The sequence below is a fragment of the Gopherus evgoodei genome, chromosome 1, assembly GCF_007399415.2.
Source record: "Gopherus evgoodei ecotype Sinaloan lineage chromosome 1, rGopEvg1_v1.p, whole genome shotgun sequence".
Taxonomy (NCBI): Eukaryota; Metazoa; Chordata; order Testudines; family Testudinidae; genus Gopherus; species Gopherus evgoodei.
Genome location: NC_044322.1, coordinates 191,621,050 through 191,641,376, shown reverse-complemented (window position 1 = coordinate 191,641,376; position 20,327 = coordinate 191,621,050). Strand labels below are relative to the sequence as shown.

The 20,327-nt window shown below is 41.0% G+C and overlaps 1 protein-coding gene across 4 annotated transcripts in view; it reads left to right on the top strand.

Moving 5' to 3' along the window:
• The window catches only part of EPHA6 (EPH receptor A6), an 898,770-nt gene that overhangs the window by 645,859 nt on the left and 232,584 nt on the right, over positions 1–20,327 (top strand). For 2 of the 4 annotated variants that reach the window (XM_030581531.1, XM_030581511.1), the window contains exons 7-8: positions 5,039–5,086; positions 5,510–5,672. In XM_030581531.1, the coding sequence (XP_030437391.1) occupies positions 5,039–5,086; positions 5,510–5,672 (211 nt within the window). The remainder of the gene's footprint in view (positions 1–5,038; positions 5,087–5,509; positions 5,673–20,327) is intronic. The other 2 variants (XM_030581541.1, XM_030581522.1) reach the window with 1 other exon arrangement.

Sequence of the window (20,327 nt, the reverse complement as noted above, 5' to 3'; positions counted from 1 at the left end):
CAGCCTTTCCTGGTACATTATCCAATTAAAGTGATGTTTGGCTGGGTTCTGACCTCTTGTATTTTCTTTAGATTGGTTATCCATTCTACCCCTTTCCTGTTGATAGCTTTGCTTACCTATGGAAAGAGTGATGAACTGACTGACAGACAATCAAAATATAAAAGTACTGAATGGCCAAAGTGGTAAAGCACACTTCAATATTTTAGGCACCTAAATGGTTATAGCTCAGATTAGTGACAGATATTAGAACAAAACCAAGCAAAAATAAAAAAATACACATGTGGTGGCTTTTACCATCAAACTTTGCTGGTCTCTTCTCCTGAAGCGACACCAAAGACAATTTCAGCTTCTCCTGACTTCCTGCTTTCTCCTGGTAGACTTTCTAACTAGCTCAAGACTCTTCTGTCTTTCAAGTACCTTTGCTTCCTGTGAGCATGGTTACAATTCTGGTAGTGTTAACTACACCTCTGCCCCCTCAAGGGTCTCCTCCAGGGCACCCTTTTAGGTCTCTGGCTTCTAGCCATTACCTGTGTGTGAACAAGGACCCAAACTCTATCCCTCCAGACAAAAAATTTGGGGTTGCAGTTCCCCTGCAATTGACTGTGAGTATCCCAGCAGGTCTGACATTAGTCTAACACCTGCAGTTTGCACTCTCTCCAGGGACAGTGACCATAGTGCCCAGTGACCAGCAGCTTTCACAAAACCTAGTACATTTATTTTAGGACAAATCATCACAGAGAAAACCTGTCATAAACCAATAAACAGTCTCCCTGCATGCTAAGCTTAACACATGTCAGCCATCTTCCAAATGGAGACCCAGGAAGGGTCCAGTTCTTCACATCCTTCCAGCAGGGTTGAGCCCTTTTGGTTACATTCTCAGGTCAATTTTTGGATCAAAATGAGGGTCCCCTCCAACAGTTCAGGCTGGCCCTTGATATCACAAGATCTTTGTTTGTCTCCTGGCCCTCTTGAACTGGGCTGAACCAGCATATGCAATTCATCCCAAGGGGAGGTTCTTCTCTGGAGTTGTTTCCCTCTCTCGAGATCTGTGGTAATTACTCCTCACTTGTTTTAGTTCCTTGTGGAAGCTTGGTAACTTTCTGTGAAGCTAGTATACAGTCCCTAGTGCCCAAAGTTACATATAATATTCATAGATGCACAAGTTTGTTACTAATCCCAGTGCCTATGGCATCTGGCACATCCCAGTATAACAGCCTTTTGAAAATTCCATGCTCCCAAGGTGTCACATCTGTCACAAGTATGTGCTGTATTTTAAGGCTATGAACATGTTAACTAATTAAATTCACATCACTCTTTTGAGGTAGCTAAGTAGCATTATCTCCAATTTACAGATGAGGAAATTGAAAAAGAGATGTGAGGTTGCCCTTTCCCATGCCCACAGAGATGTGATTAATAGGCATTCCTTGCTCCCAAGATTTAAGTCATTCCTTTAGATACTGCTGCTTCTCTCAACAATCATGTCTATATGTATCGATTAGGTTGATGCACCCAGAAAAGGAGATAATATTAGATTGCTCTTTTACACTTTTCTGTGTTCATCATTCATTGATTTTAAATAAACCTTGATATACTATAAGTGGCAGAACCCTGTAATGTTATTCTTTACTATAACATATGTGATATAGCATGGCCAGAGGGGAGCAGGAGAGTGATAGATGGGAGATATGTAAGCCCCAGGATGATGAGAGCTTTATTCCCTGTAGAGGGAAGAGAGGCTGCTACAGATTAATAAGAGCACCTGAGGCCAGTCACCTGATAAAAAAAGAAAAACCTCTTCAATCAGACAGTTGAAGGAGTTGAAGCAGAGTGGTTTGGTGTTGGAGCAGAGAACAGTTTGGAAGAAAGCAGTTTGAAGGAGTTGAAGCAGAGTGGTTTGGTGCTGGATCGGAGAGCAGTTTGGAGGAGAGCAGTTTGGAGACGTGCTGTGGTAGGCCAGAAGACCAAGACCCTAGATAAAGGGAAACCCAGCTTGTGCAGAGCAGAGGGACTCTACAGACACAAGGGGGTGGGAGAAACTTGGTCCAAGCGGAGAGAGGGCAGGAAGCCCCACAAGCTGAAGGACCAGAGAGGGAAGTAGCCTAGGGGAAGGAATCGCTAGTTCAAGTGGTTTACCGATATCCCTAGGGCCCCTGGGGTGGGACCCAGAGTAGAGGGCAGGCCCCTCCCTCTCCACTCCCCTTTTCTGGGATACTAGTGGGACAGCTGATGCCACAGTTCAGGGGTGAGAAACGATGCCCTGAACCCGCACAAGAGGAGAAAGTGCAGGACCCATCATAATAGTGCTGGCAATTTGCCATACATAGTATTTATTCAGCTCTGACATTGTGACCTGTACTCAGGAGAAAATGATAGCCCCCATGGTCTACAGTGCTTCTATTAGTATTTATATATATACAATAGTGTATAGTACCTTGACAGTACAGAGTAGGGAGAATATCATTTAAAGGCAGATTTCCATTTGTGGACCCTGTGGCTCCAACCCACATTAGCAAACAGAACAGCTGTCTTCATATGTAAATGGCCAGTTATAGTCTCCATGAATTCTTTTTGCACGCACAAATTTGAAAGTTTTGAATCACAATCATAGGCGGTGAGTTATATGGACCCCTGGTCCTCCAATATTCAGGAACATGGGCCTGGCTCCATCAATGTTTGGGTTTATATTTTCAGAGCTGTCCTGTCCATATGATGGACCAGGGCAACCGCCCTGGCGCCCCACACTTTGGGGTGTGGCCTGTGCTTCAGGGGGACGCGGGGTCCAGGGCAGCCTGAGGGGTTAGGAAACATGGACCATGATCTGACCAGTATGGTAGCTCTTATGTTAATATGTTCTTACCTGGAGAGAGAAGATTTCCTTAGAAATAGAGAGAGAGTAAAAGGTATCATGTATGGTTGATAGCATATTTTCTACCTAAGATTCTGGACAGTCTTAAATTATTTATCTTGGTGCAGTAGCACAATTATAATGCCATTAATGGGGGTTTGGGTTAGTTTATTTTTGCCTTGTATATTTTGGCCAAGTTAAATTTGTTATGGACAGGAGCATTTAGAGGCCCAGAACTTCATATTTTTGGCTGTGAGCTAGCATTAGGTACTTTTCTGGTTTACAGTGTATTTACCTCTTTAACTCAGACTTCACACGTTCACTCAAATTACGTTTCTGATAAGTACCCTAAATTGACTGAAAACTACAGTGAAGTATTACTGTTAACATGAAGGAACACTATACTTGTTGCATATTGACCCTGATCCGTATACAGAGGGGAGACTATTTGCATGCCTTTTATCTCTCCCTGCAAAAGAGTTTCACATTCCTGCAGCACTATTTTCCCACTATTATGGACTCTTCCAAGAGCCCCTCTGTGACCTTGTGGTCCTCCATGCAAGCATATGCTTTGTGGACAGGGCAGATACGGACACAATATTTGCTCTATTGCCCCACACCCGCATGTACTTCAAGCTCTGCAGAAATTCTTAGAAAAGATAATACAAACTGTTACTATGTGATATTGTCCACTGAGCTCCACCATATCCTTGGGGATAAAGCTGAGAGTGTCCCTGGTAGCCAATGCTTTGTGTGTTATCATCACAGGCCTTAAGAACCAGAGACCTAAGCTGGTACAGAGGAACTTCTGTTTTTCAATTAAAGAGAGCCCATTCTCAGACAAAAAGTGACTCTATTCAGCAGCTTTGAAAATCAAAATTAGCACTTTTGCGTCTCTTGAAGGGAAAAATAACCAATTTTGTCAAACATCCTAGCAAATGGAAGTTTGAGGGTCACAAAATTGATCTAAATAAAATGGTTAAAATGTGTGTGAGATTTAACAGAATCCTTTTGCCTTTTGATAGCTTACAGTGCCATTTTATCAGTTTTTAAAATTCTGTTTATTTGTATTATCTGTATTCTCCCTCCATATGTACATATATATTTTACATGTTACATATTTTGTTTTTATGTTATGTAACATTGGTTGTTATTTCAAAATTTAATAACAGTCTGCTTTAAATAAGTAGCAACTTAAGGATTTTCTCTTAATACAGTTTCTCAAATTATCCCCAGAATTTGAACAGTGGGCATTGGTTGTAATAATCTTAAATTTTGGTTGATGTTTCCCCAGCCCCAAATACCAACACTTATCTGTGTGAAATCCTGATGTGGTTTAGTTAGTTGATTTTGCTGTATCCTGGCCAGTGGAAGCATTGATGCTAAATTCATCTTTGGGGTAACTCCATTAAACTCAGTGAGGTTCCATCAGAGATGAATCTGGCTTAATATGTTTGCCATGCCCTGCTTCATGTAAAAACATATGTATATTGTTCAAAAGTAGTAAATTTCTGCAATGTAACTGAAACTGTTCTTTTCCCTGCTGCATCTTCTCCACATTAACAAGCTAGGAACAACTTTTGAATAACTTAATATAGCACGAAGCATAATGTCAGTGCATGTATACATTTGTGGTGCCCTGTGAGTACCGCTATTATATTATCGAGAGTACGAACAGTTCTGCTTTAGCCTGAATTGTAGGTGAGACATTCCCTAGCACAATAAAGGTGACCTGCAGGCATTGTGTAAAAGATTACAGATTACTGAATTATGGAATGGCAGTAACTAATGAAATAACTCTGCTCTGTTATATCACACCCTCATCGTGTCCTAAAAAACTATCACCAGCATGCTCTGTGTGCAAAACTACGTATCACTGTGTTTGAGCAGCAATCTGATAGAGTGAACCTGTCTACTAAAGACCTGATCTTGAGAGGTGCTGAGCACCTGTAACTCCCTGTGACTTCAGTAGGAGTTGGAGGTTCTCAACAACTCCCGGAATCAGCTGGAAAATACTTAACATGGGAATTCTGCAAAGAATGTTTTTCATTATAGTGTGCCAGGGTATTTATATACAATCACATTACAGCTAACTGGAGAGAAAAATTAAGTTCAGCAACAACAAAGCAGTTGAACCATGCTAGAAGTTTTCGAACTAAAAAAAAGTTAATCTGTATTTTCTTTTACCTACAGGCCTACCCACGGATAGCGCCGGCATTTTGGCACTACCTGCGGGTAGAAGTGAGTAGCGGGTATTTGAATACTCCCACATCTTTACACATTGCTAGTACCTACTGAACTTCTAATTTGTCCATTGTGCAAAATATGTAGCTGCCATTTCAGCTGCCATTTTCTGTGAATGTAGTCTTGTATTAATACTATATTATTTTGACTACAGTATAATTACTAACCCAAATCACAAAGGTACAATATGCATTGTATGAAAGAATAAGCAAAATTTCTTAAAGTATTTCTAATCCAAAGTCATGTCATACATTGTGATGATAGCACAATATGAGAGTACCAGAATTCATACCTGCACTTCCTTTTATGAACAACTTTTACATTCATAAGAAAAAAGCAGAGCTTTCTGTTTGGACTATTGTTATTACAAACTTTGCAAAACTCAACTTGATATCATTTCTCCCCTCTTTTGTCCATCAGGAGCATGAGCAGCTCAGCTATTCCTCCACAAGGTCCAAGGCTCCAAGTGTTATCATCACAGGTCTCAAGCCAGCCACCAAGTATATATTTCATATCAGAGTCAGGACTGCAGCAGGATACAGCGGCTATAGCCAGAAGTTTGAATTTGAAACTGGAGATGAAAGTAAGTCTTAAGGAAGGGACAAATGTGATTATCATAGAAGTAGTGTCTAATTCTAAGTCAGTCAGACATTGAGAGTATGAATGAGCTGAGTATTCACCACACACGCAACACAGAATGCCCACTGGATTAATGTAAAAAAACAAAAAACTTTTTCACACATCCCCTAGGTGGGGTTCCCTGTATATTGAACTTAGGAACAACAAAACTAAAAATCAGCCCGAGATGAACATTGAAGGAATCTTTTTTCCTTGCAAGATTTCCTCACCTCAACCCCTTTCTTTCTCTAGAGACTTTCCACCTTTTATCCTCCTGAAATGGAGCTTATAAGACCCACAAAGTGTGGATAGCAGCAGAACAGTCCTGTGCGTTCATGCGAGACCCTTGAACCTAACATCATCTCACAGAGAGCCTTTCATCTGTTAGCTTTCAGAACTCCCATTATCTAAGAATAATGGAATGGAAACAAATATGTGTATTTCCAATCAAAAAGTAAGTCTGCTAAATACCCAAGTAAGAAGCAAGCATATAAAAAGCCTCAGAAAGATCTGTGAACAACTTCTGTAATGAAACCCAAGCCCCCATTAAAATCCCAGTTAGGATGTTTGTAAATATTTGACAGAAAATTAGTATACATACCACATTAAAAATGTTCATTAGTGAAATTACATTAATTAACCACTTACCCATACCATGTCTCATTAATGTGTTGAACTTCATACTGCTTAAGCTGAAGTATAGACTGAAGTCTTATAAATGTATACATTTTCAAAATAGACTTCATAGATAAATAAGAAATTACAGAAGTCTCATGAAGAGGGTCATATAATATTGCTGATAAAATGTAAATGAATGTATTTAATATAGAGGTTTCAAATTTATCCAGGAATGATCAGCTGGATCACATGTTGAAATCCTATGACAAATTGGAAAATGTATTCTAATTCTGTACTATTATGGGACAGTAACTTTTGTACCAATATGGAACTATGGATCCCTAATACGGCATCCAGACAAACAGTTTACCAGTCAGTGGTTATGGGACTGTCGGTGACCATTCAACCAAAAGCAATTCAGAAGCTAAGAATGTAAAGAATTAGTTACTAAAATGTCAATTCAATTTAAATTTGTTTCTCCAGACAATAGTTCATAGCTAATCCCTTTCGTACATGATATCTCAGATAAACATTGAGACTGCTCCTGACTCTACACTAATGGACTTGGGGTAAAAATACTGAAGTGCCTCTAAGCTTAAACTCTTAAATATCATTTTCAAAAATAACCAAGGGCCAGATTTTTAAAGGTATCTAAATACCTTAAGATGCAAATAGGCACTGAGTGTGATTTTCAAAAAATCTGCATACTTCTAAATGTTTTGATTTGCCATTTTTTAAATAAAACACTTCAACTTTTGAATTTTACTTCATTTTTATTTTTTCAAAAAGGTAAAAAATAAACATTTTGAAAATGAAACACTTTTTATGTGACCCAAAAAATATATTTTACTTTTTTAGTTCAATCACTGAAAAATAGGAATAAAGCTATATGAATAACCAAAGTGCCTAAGTTATTTTTGAAAAAATGTGACTCAGGCTCCTAAGTCACTGATATGCTTTTGAAAAGTTTATCCTTGGCCCTTTAGCTGAAACATTATAGGCTCATGCATTCAGATCCAGATGACAGTGGTGTCATTACAAATGAGGTTGTGGTATTACATTCACTCTGGCCAGACAACCTCATCCCAAATGTCTGAGGTCTACAGCAGTTCAAACTGCCATAAGGGCCACTATCTGTGATGATGCTCCTGGGCAGGCTGTCTGTCGGGCTTGAATCTGCACCTCTGTATCTAAACCCAGGAGCCCCTGCTTCTCGAGATAAAGGACCAAGTGTAAAGCAGGTCACAAAAAGGAAGGAAGTTCCTTTTTCACATATGCACCAAGAGGTTGTGATTAGTAGTTTTCTCATTCTGAAAATGTATATTATGTGAAGTATAGAAAACATCTTTATTATTTTGGGTGTTTTGTTTGCTGCAGCAAAGGAATCATTGGCATGCATACATTTCAAGTATTGTAACTAATAATATTATTTAATATCCATATTGTATGGCTCTCTCACGTTTTACTGCAGACCAAAAATTCAGGCCCACCTTGCTAACATTTTGGTAAATCTGGGCTGAGTTTTGGGTCAGTCTGGGCTCACAGATGGTTTCAAGTGGAAATCATTGGGAACTCAATTGTTTTGACCTGTAATTAGCATGTGACTGTTTCAGCTGAGTTAGATTAGGAATTATTTAGTTTCTTGAAATGCTTAACTCAAAGCAAAATGTAATGGTGTGCGAATCTACGTGAACTAAAATGAAAAGGTTTTCCTGAATCCAGAGCAAACTAAAATCACTACGTTTCTCCTAAGTCTTCCTGAAAGACCCCAAGAATAGATCAGCAAATCAGTGTTCCGGTGGTTTATTCCAGGGGTTGGCAACCTTTGGTATGCGGCTCGCCAGGGTAAGCACCCTGGTGGGCCAGGCCGGTTTGTTTACCTGCTGTGTCCACAGGTCCGGCTGATCGCAGCTCCCACTGGCTGTGGTTTTCCGCTCCAGGCCAATGGGGGCGGCGGGAAGCAGCACGGCCTGAGCGATGTACTAGCTGCCCTTCCTGCTGCCCCCATTGGCCTGGGACAGCGAACCACGACCAGTGGGTGCTGCAATTGGCCGGGCATGCAGACACGGCAGGTAAACAAACCAGCCCAGCCCGCCAGGGTGCTTACCCTGGCGAGCTGTGTGCCAAACATGAGAACTGCATTTTGAATACTGGATGTGTCTATGCATGGACAAACCTTAAATAGGCATTCAACATATTGCCAGACTGTAACAAGTTAGCTTGAAATGATTAGTGCCCCATACATGAAAACATAGTTTGGGGATTCTTTACAGTTCAGAAGGAACACAGAGAGATGCAATTTTATGGCCAAAGTTATTTGCAACCACATTTTAATATAGTTAACTGAGGCCACGTCCAGACTAGGTATTAAAATCAATTTTAGATACGCAACTTCAGCTACGGGAATAACGTAGCTGAAGTCGAATTTCTAAAACCGAGGTACTCACCAGTCTGGACGGCGCGGCATCGATGTCCGCGGCTCTCCGTGTCGATTCCGGAACTCCGTTCGGATTGATGGAGTTCCGGAATCGATGTAAGCGCGCTCGGGGATCGATACATCGCGTCCAGACTAGACGCGATATATCGATCCCCGAGCAATCGATTTTAACCCGCCGATGCCGCAGGTTAGTCTGGACGAGGGCTTAGATCATCATGAGGTACTTAATCTGCTATGTCCACAAATAATTGGGGGTGTAAAAAGAGAAGGATGGATAAAGGCTGGACTCAGTCACCCAGTATGTGTAAAGTGTAATCACATGTGATTGCGACAAATGAGGAAGACATTGACAGCAGCAGACTTTAGCCCTTTCATTAGGGTGTGTTCAAAACCCAGGGAAGAAAAAGTAAAATGACAGATCAATATCTCAACACTAATAAGGGGCTGACGCACTGCTGTCTGTTGAAGCTAGAGTTGTGTTCTCCACATCTTCAATTGTTCCTGTAGTCTGAGGTGTCAGAGAGAATTAAGTGCAGATGGTATTTCCTAACCTGTAAGACAAGTACATTTAGCTCTCTCTAGTAGCAATTGTTGCCTGACTTGTCTCTATCATGATGCACATAAAACTCAGCCTGCTAATCATAGACAGTTGACAACCTGTGACTATTCCTCTGCCCCTTCTTTCTTTTCCAATTCCCTTCCTTTAATCCCAGTTTAAAACAAACCAAAAAAAGGAAAGAAGAGAACTTAAAATATGTGTAACAAACAAATTCTGCCAATTCTTCACCTTGCTCATTTGCTTGTGTGTTGAATCCACATCTGCTTTAGATGGTAATTCCTTCAGGGCAAGGATTGTTTCTTATGTGTGTTTGTATAGGGCCAAGCACCTGGGACCTGAGGCATTTCAGTACTATCAGAATATGAATATTTACTGCTAATAATAATAAAATAATACATACATATCCCTCAGTGGCAGTGAAGTGACTATCTAGAATACTAATGAAGGAACTTGTTGCAAGAGAGAAAATTGCTTGAAAACTCATTGGATGAAATTTAATACAAGTATTTTAGGAGAAATATATTTAAGTAATAAAGCAAGCACCAAAATATTTCCTTAATATAGAATAGATTGTAATGTTTTTGGTTTTGTAATAGTTATAAACATAATCAAAGTATTTACTTGGATGTGGAGGTTTGCTCTCAGGTTGGGATTGAAAGCTATAGCTTTTATTTAAATGTTTCAAATGTGCTATGATTTATACAAAGCAATTTCACAGGGATTTTAGAAATGAAAGATAATAACAAAGTTTTTAAACTCTGGATTAACAGAAACAAGGTGGATACATATAGCTATTGCAAACCTCTTTTTCTACTTTAGCTGTTAAAGGGATAAGAGCTTTGTCAAACATGCTGGTTTTGGTTTCTGGGGGGTTTGCTAATGCTAAGGTAATAATATAATATAATTAGCCACTATCTGGGGAAAAGGACTGCTAAAATATCAAAGGAAAATATCTCATGATTAAAATAAAACCGGATGACTTACTCTATAGAGTAAGAGTATACAATAAGGTTTAAAATTATCTTATAAAGTTATTGTTCTTTGAGTGGCTCTGCATATTCCCACCAATGGGTAAGGCACCAACTGATGCAGTCTAACAGGAGCCCCTTCTCCCAGCAGTGCCTGTTAGAGCACATGTGCTCCCCGTTTCTATACCTCCCCTCAGTGTTCATGAACATTCTGAGGGCAAGGCTATATAAAGGGGCACTGAGGCTATATAAGGGTGACAGATCAGAAGAGGATGAAGAATATGCCGGACTTTAAGGGATGTACTTCCTGCCCACCTGTCTTCCTGGTATTGGTTGCCCATTTGAGGCATCTTAAGTGATTCAGCAAGGGTCACTCCCCTTCTGTGTGTTCCATTTATCACGCTTTCACACCACATGTGGAGGGGCGTAATAGGCTGCAGGTGGTCCTATTTAAGGAAGAGCTCCCTGTTAACCATTCAGGTTCCAGGAGATCTTTGGATCTGAAGACTAGGAGGCCCATATTGTCTCTGATTGCATCAACAAGTAAGGCTAAGATTTCTGAGAAGTCCCAGGGATCCGTGTCTTCGCTGGTTCTGCCATACATTCCCATTTCATCATATCCTTCTGTTAAAGCTGCCAGAATATCAGAGGCACGATCTATTCAATCTGGAGATAAGGACTCTATGCCTAGGTTTCAAATGTGTTCATTACAAAGAGGAAGACAAAGGAAAAGACAGCCACAATCCCATGGTACACATATATCAGTTCCATCCAATTTAGATCCATCTTCTCTAGTACCAAGTCTGAGACCCAAGTCAGTTCCACATTCTATTTTATGAGCCAGAATTACTGAGTTGAGTCCCTCTGAATCTGGTGATACCTAAATCTGTAAGATTGTCACTGTTGTCTTTATAAACCCCTGTACCAACATCAGATCCGAAGAGGATTATTACAGTAGTAGATGATATTCACTGTTTGGCCCCTGATCATTCTTCAGATCCAAGTGAGAGTTTCTTGGGGAACAGGAAGAGGAAGACCTCATCAGTTCCAAGGTCTAAATCCCCTACTCCTGAAGAGAGACATGGCATAGAACCACCTCTGCTTCTTTCTCCTCTTAATATTTCTGTAGAGTCATCAGGCAGATCTTTCTCACCTGTCATGTCAGTTAATCCTCTGGTGCAGTTATCTGCAGTGAGACCCATTGCAGATCCAAGGTTGGATTCACAGGTAGAAGAGGATCATGAAAGAGTCAAAAGACCTCAGCTCTCCAGATTTATGCCACCCAAGGCTGGGTTTCCTTAGTCTTTTGGTCAGTTTGTGCCACCACATCTTATGCAGATGTTCCTGGACACTAACTATTGGAGAAACTGGTAATCTTGGACTCCATGGCTTTATTGGGCTCCACTACATGAGCTCTTGGATCATCCACTTTGTGGATGGAGTAATGATGTTCCAGCTGATAAGGATCCAGATGCTGAGAATTTTTGGATCAGATTCCACAGGTATGGTTGCATCCCAGATAGTAGTGCCTGATACATTGTCTGAGGAAGAAAAAGAGTTGAGTTTGATGGATCAATTGGCATCTACTTTGAACTTGTCTTCAGTTGCTGAGGAAGAGGCATTCCATCCACTATCTGACATTCCTGGTGCTCCCTCAAGAAACAGAATGTCTTTATCTATTTTGAATGGTCTCTTGCAACCTGCTAAGAGCATTTGGGTTACTCTTGCTTTCTGTCAGCCCATCTTAAAAAGCAGACAAACTGTATTAGATCCCACAGGAGGGTGTTGTATTTTTATACTCACCCTGCACCAGATTCTTTAGTGATTGCAGCAGCGAGTAATGGATTTAGGTTTGGTCAAGACCAGTCAACTCCAGCAAATAGAAAAGGGAAGAAATTGAATGCCCTTGGAAGGCAGGCTTTTCCTCCTTAATCTTTAGATATTAGCATAGCTAATTACCAGGTGGTAATGTCCCACTATCAATTCCGTCTGTGGGAGAAAATGGTTGTTTGTGCAAGAGTTACCAGACAGATGAAATTAGCCAATGCCATCTTGGCAGAGGGACAAAATATATCAAAACATGCTCTCAGGGCTTCTTTTGATTCTTCTGATTCTTAATCCAGAGCCTTAGCATCTGTGGTTACTTTGAGAAGACATGCATATTTAAGGTCTTCATCATTGACTGTGGACACTACGTTTAAGGTGGAGGATCTCCCTTCTGAGAGTGGTAGTTTTTTCAGTAACAAGATGGATGAGCTTTTGGAAAAATCAGAAGAGACAAGATCTACTGCTCATTCTCTGGGTTAGTTCTCCGCTGCTAGGAGACCTCCTACTCCTTGTTTTCATTATCAGAAAATATTTTATGCTCAGCCTTCTTCATATTTTTCATCTCAGAAACTTCAGCAACATTTTCAGCAAACAACTTCTTTCTGACAGTCTCAACAGAAGAAGAATTCATTCAGGTCCAGACCAAAGTTAAAGCAAATCTGCTTCATCTTCTTCTTCATTTAATACATAGCCACAGATCTGGCACCATGGTCAAAAGTTTTGAACCAACTGGCAAAGCTCCTTCCTACTCCTAGACCATTTTATGAGCTATGAGAGGCTTATTACGTCATGCAAACAGGTCTTAGAATAATAGGAAAAGTATATGCCTTATGGTTCAAAATACTACTTCTTTTTAATTCCCCTTATCCTTCCATTTTCAGGGAATATCTCACAAAAGTTATTCTTCTATAGGAAGTTCAGAAATTGCTTTTGATGGGAGCACAAAAGAAGTTCACAAAGGCGTGGGACAAGGGTTTTATTCAAGATGGGTCCTGATGAAAAAAAAAAGAGTATTTCAGTTCAATTTTAGATTTAAGAAGGTTGAAAACATTTATCCAAATGTTTCACTTTCAACTGCTAATTCACACCTCCATCATCCCGCACTCTCACCATGGATTGGTTCACAACTCTCAATTTAAAGGATACATGTTTCTATATTTCTACTTGGCCAAATCATTGGAAATACCTCTGTTTTGTGGTGGAACATATGTTTTCAGTACGAGGTCCTGCTGTTTGTCCTCTCTGCAGTGCCTAGAGTCTTTACAAGCAGTGCATCTCAGAAAACAGAGTATGATTGATAAAATCATCTTCACAAGAAGATCTACTGACTCCCATCCAGTTTACAACTTCCCTTCTTTCAGATTTAGGACTGCTTCTAAAGGTCAAAAAGTCAAATTTCTGTGCAACTCAGAGAATCCACTTTATAGGATATGTACTGCACTCAATAGCAGAAATGGCTTTCCTTCCAAGAAGAGAGATTTTTGAAGATAGTGCAATCTATTTAAAAGATTCATAGCCATTAGACCCAGAAAGTAATTTTCTTTTTACATTTGATGGGTCTTAAGGCAGCGACTACTTATGACATTCTATTTGCATGACTCAGAATGAGGCCAGTGCAATTTTGGATGGCTCAGGTTTACAAGCCAAATCTGGACAATCTTCACATGTCAGTCACAAGACATTTAGATTATTTAATGTGGTAAACAAACAGAACCAATGTCCTCAAAAGGGTCATTTTTAATCCTCCTTTGCCATTCATCACCATAACCTCTGATGCACTGAACAATGGATGAGGGAGTTCATCTGGGTTCTCTGACCATTCAGAGTCACTGGGTGTCTCAGGAAAAGAATCTGCACATAAATGTTTTAGAATTGAAGGTGATTCAACTGGTTCTCAGGTCTTTTCTGCCTCTTATATGGGGGAAAGTTATGCTGGGAGAGACAGACAAAACGACTGCTGTGTATTACGTCAACAAGCTAGGAGGTGCTCAGTCTACTGTGTTGTGTGCTGAGACAATCACTTTCTGGGATAGGTGGGTACAATCTACAGAATGTCTATCTAATACCCCTGCATTTAGTGAGAGCGAGCAATGTGTTGGCAGTGGAAGGGAGGAGGCATAGTTCAGTGGTTTGAGCATTGGCTTGCTAAATCTAGGGTTGTGAGTTCAGTCCTTGAGAGGGCCACTTAGGGATCTGGGGCAAAATCAGTACTTGGTCCTGCTAGTGAAGGCAGGGGGCTGGACTTAATGACCTTTCAAGGTCCCTTCCAGCTCTGGGAGATAGGATATCTCCATTAAGTTTGTTTTTTTTTAACAGGCCATCTCTATGCTTTCTCCTTTCCCATTAATTCAGAAGGTAGTGGGGAAGATAAGACAGGACAAGGAAACATTGATCCTGGTGCCTCCAGCTTGGCTGAGACAGCAAAGGCATATGGACCTGCTTCAGCCATTGTAAGGGGTCTACAAACTGCTACACTTGCCTCAAGACCTGTTATCCCAGCAGCATGGCAGGATTCTTCATGCAAACTCCAGTCTCTCTATCTGATAGCCTAGGCTATCAAACTCTGACTAACTTTGAACAATCTTGTTCCTCCTTTGTTCAAAATGAGGAAATGGACTAGATTTGTCTCTTGGATGCAGGGAAAATCTGACTTACCAGTTACAGCTTCCATTCCCTGGGTATTTGGTGTATTTAAAGTCTGAAGGCCTGTCTTTAATTTCTCTTTAACGTTTCTTTCGGCAGCTTTCTCAGCTTATCTTTTGCTCAGTGACAGATTGTTGTTCAAGTATGATATGATTTAAAAGTTTCAAAAGGGATTCTTTAAAATGTATTCCCCGCCACCTCCCCTTGAGAGATCCAGTTCCACCGTAGGATCTTAATTTGATGTTATATTTGCGTATGAAGCCACCTTTTAAAACCTAGGCATAGTGTTCTTTATTTTACTTATCTATTAAGACTGTGTTTGTTATTGCTATAACATCAGTCAGAAGGGTGAGCAAATTGCATGTTTTGATTACAGACCCATCATTTACTAGTTTTTCATAAAGAGAAGGTGGTTCTTAGACCTGATCCCAGTTTTTTTTACCAAAAATAATATCCGAGTTTAATATCAATCAAATAATAAATTTACCAGTGTATTTTCCAAAGCCACGTGCTAATAAAGGAGAATCTGCTTTACATACTTTTGATCCTAGAAGGGTTTTAGCATATTATTTTTATAGAACTAAAGGTTTTAGGAAGCTTTCTATATTATTTGTTTCATATGGTAAGAATCAGATGGGTTATCATCTGTCTTCTCAAATTGTTTCCAGATGGGTAGAACAATGTATCCTTGAATGTTACACATTAGCAGCAGTTCCTATGCCTACTGTTGTCAGACCTAATTCCTTTAGATCAGTGGCAGCATCTTTTGTTTGTCTTCGACATGTTCCTAATCGGGGAATCTGTAAGGCTGCTACTTGGAAGTCAGTCCATACATTTACTGAACATTATGCTTTGGATATAGCTTCAAGAACAGTGATTGATTTAGTAGAGCCGTGCTTCAGTCATTACTTGGGACTCTTCCCTCCTCCAGAGTTTTCAGATGGCCTGCCAAACTACCCATAAGTGGGAATACGCAGAGCCATTCAAAAAAGAATTGAAGGTTACTTATTTGCGACCAGAGTTCTTTGAGATGACTCTGCATATTCACACTTCCCATCCACCTTTCCCTATTTCTCAGAGTCCTAACTTGGTTTCTCTGGGTGAGCAGTGGAAGGAATTGAGGCAGTGCAGAGCGCAGCACTTCCTTATATAGCTTCACCCTCGGAATGTTCAGACACACCAAAGAGAGGGCTAGCTAGAGGCATGTGTCACTTTAATGGGCACTTTGGAGAAGTCTCCACCATTAGGCTGCACTGGTTGGCGCATTATGCCTGAGTGTGAATATGCAGAGTCATCTCAAAGAACTCCAGTTACAAATAACCTTCATTTCTTTAATATTGCACTAAGCCTCCCTTCAGTGGGAAACTACTGTCATGCTTGCTCCAGTTTATTGGTTGAAATGCAATTTGTGCTGCTTCAATTATTTAGGATAAAATTAGATACATCATTACAAGGAACAGCTAGAAATTTTGGAATGATTATTAATGGTGGTGCATGAAGCAGAAAGAGGACTGTCTGACCCTGCTGGAGTAATAAAAAAATTAATTAATCAGAGAGCCTGTAGAATTCATATTATGTGACTACTCGGAAATGTGGTAGAGCATAGAACTTCCATTTGGAATTAGCACTAATCAATAGTTGGCTAGGAGCGTTGGCCAGACAGGGGGCACAACAAAAATATTGCTGGAAAAATCTGTACCAAATCCCAACTGTCAGATTTGCTGATTGAACACAGGACAGTTTATAATGTATCCTTTCATTTCTTTCTTATTTGCCTACACTGAGACTCTCAATGTCATCCCCTTCCTTACTTTCTTCACACCATTTTTTCTCTCCTCCCTTCCCTGCTCAACCCTATTTTTTAAAAATCTTACCACACTTCTCTATGCCATTTCTCTTCTCCCTCTCATTAGCTAGTCCTCTATTTTGAGGATACCTAAATTTGTTCTTTGAAAATCAAAGCAGAGGGCTGGTATAAAGCAACGTGTTTGAGAAATCCTTGCAATGAACCTGTCATGATGGCTAAGAACAAGACAGTGGGTTAACCTGCAGATATGGAAAGCTACATGCATTATAGAGATGTACTGGTATCAGCTTTAGAGGAAATCTTGCTTAATCTGACTCCGGGTTTAATGGACATAAGGATCCTAAATAGTAGATAACAATACAATGTATGGGAACAACAGAGAGAAAGTCAGGTTGTAGGAATTGGGGAGAGAGGCAGAAAAATGAGAATGAGGTTAGACTTGACATATTCTATGCAGAGAGTAAAGAAAGGAATCTAATATTATCTGGAGCAAGGAGCTCAATAACAAGGGGAAAGGACATAAATGAAGTATAAAACTGTTTCAATCTTAACTACACCAATGGTAATTGGTGCTTTGTCCGAACAGGCCTTGGCTGTTTGCTGCAAGAGAATTTACTGAAACCATTAGTAAATAAATGATGGAGAATTTGAAAATCTTAACTTGATGCTTACAATCATCATTGAATCGTTATCAGATGCTACATATACGTGCTGCAGTAACATCAGTAAAAAAAATCAGCCTTGCATTGAGCACCAGTGCTAACAACTATTAACATCTGGTGCATTTGTTTCTGGGAGGACATTTACATTCTGTTAGCTGGTTATAAAGACTTACTGGTAGATTATGTCTGTTATTGAATGGACCAGATGATCTCAGGATACCCTTCCTCCACTGCACAGACCTACAAACAAAGCAGCCAGAGGCTTATGCTTGTACTCCCTGTGTGAAAGTGGGTGGGGTTAGCTAATAAAGTCTGGAGAACCCCAGGCCTTAAAAGGGCATGCATGAATGGAGTGGGAATATGATCAGGGCCCTGTCCCATCCATTGTGGTGAAGAGGCTGGCACTGATTGGCTTTATGGAGAGGATAGTAGATGCTGCTTTTGAGTATGTTTCCCCCAATGTCCCCAAGGCATTCTGCCAGCATCAACACCTACAGGCAGTGTGTCTTCAGCGACTACTTGGTTGGGTACCACACACACACACACACACACACACACACACACACACACACACACACACACACACACACACACACACACACACACACACACACACACACCCTGCTGTAGTGGCTTCAGAAGTCATAATCTAGCCCTTATTTATTTCTTGCATGTATGGCTCTGGAACAGCATATACCTGTGTTACTTTCCCCCACACAGACCACTAAGCCTATCCATGGTATATCAAAATGTACTCTTGTCATGGTATAATCCCCCACTCTGAACCTTAGCGTCCAAAAGATGGAGTACCAGCATGAATTCCTCTAAGCTCAGTTACCAGCTTAGTATTTGTAGCACTGCCACCAACCAGGAATTCCAGTGCCAGGTGCACTCTGGTCCCCCCAAAACCTGGCCTGGGGACCCCCAAGACCCAGACCCTCTGGATCTTAACACAAGGAAAGTAAACCCTTTCCCTCACCGTTGCCTCTTCCAGACTTCCCCTCCCTGGGTTACCCTGGAAGATCACTGTGATTCAAACTCCTTGAATCTTAAACAGAGAGGAAAAGGCACCTCCCACCCTCCTCCTCTCTCCCCCCTCCCAGACTTCCTGAGAGAGAAAGTAATCCTAACACAGAGAGAAATTAACCTTTCTCTTCCCCTTCCCTCCTTTCTCCCCACCAATTCCCTGGTGAATCCAGACCCAGTCCCCTGGGGTCTCACCAGAATAAAAAAAAATCAGGTTCTTAAACAAGAAAAAGCTTTTAATAAAATAAAGAAAAACAGTAAAAATTATCTTTGTAAATTTAAGATGGAATATGTTACAGGGTCTTTCAGCTATAGACACTGGGAATACCCTCCCAGCCTAAGTATACAAGTACAAATTAAAATCCTTTCAGCAAAATGCAAATTTGAACTCCTTCCAGCCAAATACACATTTGCAAATAAAGAAAACAAACATAAGCCTAACTCGCTTTATCTACCTAGTACTCACTGTTCTGAATTTATAAGAGCCTGTATCGGAGAGATTGGAGAGAAACCTGGTTGCACGTCTGGTCCCTCTGAGCCCCCAGAGTGAACAACAACCAAACACTAACAGCACACACAAAAACTTCCCTCCCTCAAGATTTGAAAGTATCCTGTCCCCTGATTGGTCGTCTGGTCAGGTAACAGCCTGGCTCACTGATCTTGTTAACCCTTTACAGGCAAAAGAGAGATGAAGTACTTCTGTTCTATTAACTCTGACTTATCTGTTTATGACAATTCTTCTGAGTCAAACCCCACAATTCAAGCTATTTGGTCCAATGTACACATATTTTTATGTCTTTTTATTATTTCTGAACTAGAGCTCTACAGGAGACTTTTTAAAAAAATATTTAATGAGTTACAGTATTCCTGTTTCTGGAGGAATGTCCTTTACTATTCACCTCAGAGGCCCTTTGTGCCCAGAGGAAACATGTAAACTATTGAAAAATTTACAGCTGTTCCACTGTGCAGTATTTCTGTGTTGTAGTCTCCTTGTGCAGAAGCTGTTTTTAAAATGAAAAATGTTTTATAATGTCAGCCTTATTATCAGCGGGAAGAGAGGTGTGGTTTTTTTTTTCCTCCTTGATGTGGCAGGTTTATTTTAGCCTGGCAATGGGCCACCTTTGATTCTTTAAAATTGTTCCTGGTCTGGTGGGAAATCTTTCTGTATATAACATTTGATGATTCAGTGACAGTCTTAAAATAGGAGTCAGAGCGAGACGTTGCGGAATGTAAGACCGCTGAGCCGAAGGCGGCATCGTCTCTGGATTGCTGGACCAATGCGTAGTGCGATGCAAAGGTGTGGATGGAAGACCAGGTAGCCGCGCGGCATATTTCCTGGATGGGAACATGTGCCAAGAACGCGGCAGATGAGGCTTGAGCCTGGGTAGAGTGGGCGGTCAGATGGCCGGTCGGAACGTGAGCCAAGTCATAGCATGCCCGAATACAGGATGTCACCCAAGATGAAATTCGTTGGGAAGAGATTGACATGCCCTTCATGCGCTCTGCCACTGCTACAAATAGCTGAGGTTAATGTCAGAAGGGTTTGGTCCTCTCGATGTAAAAGTCGAGAGCCCTGCGGACATCCAGTGTATGCAGCTGTTGTTCACGGCGCGATGAATGCGGCTTCGGAAAAAAGACTGGCAGAAAGATGTCCTGATTAATGTGGAAGGCAGAGACCACCTTAGGGAGGAATGCCAGGTGTGGTCACAGCTGTACCTTGTCCTTGTGGAACACCGTATAAGGGGGATCCACAGTCAATGCTCGAAGTTCCGAGACTTGCCTAGCCGAGGTGATAGCGACGAGGAATGCTGTCTTCCAGGACAGGTACAGCAGCGAGCATGTAGCTAAAGGCTCAAAAGGGGGACCCATGAGCCTGGTTAATACGAGGTTTAGATCCCAGGTAGGGGTTGGGCGTTTGACCTGAGGGTAGAGTCGCTCCAAGCCTTTGAGGAATCTGGAAACCATGGGGTGAGAAAAAATGGAACTGCCAGTTTCCCCAGGATGGAAGGTGGAAATAGCTGCAAGATGCACTCGTATAGAAGAGATCGCCAGGCCCTGCGCTTTGAAGGACCA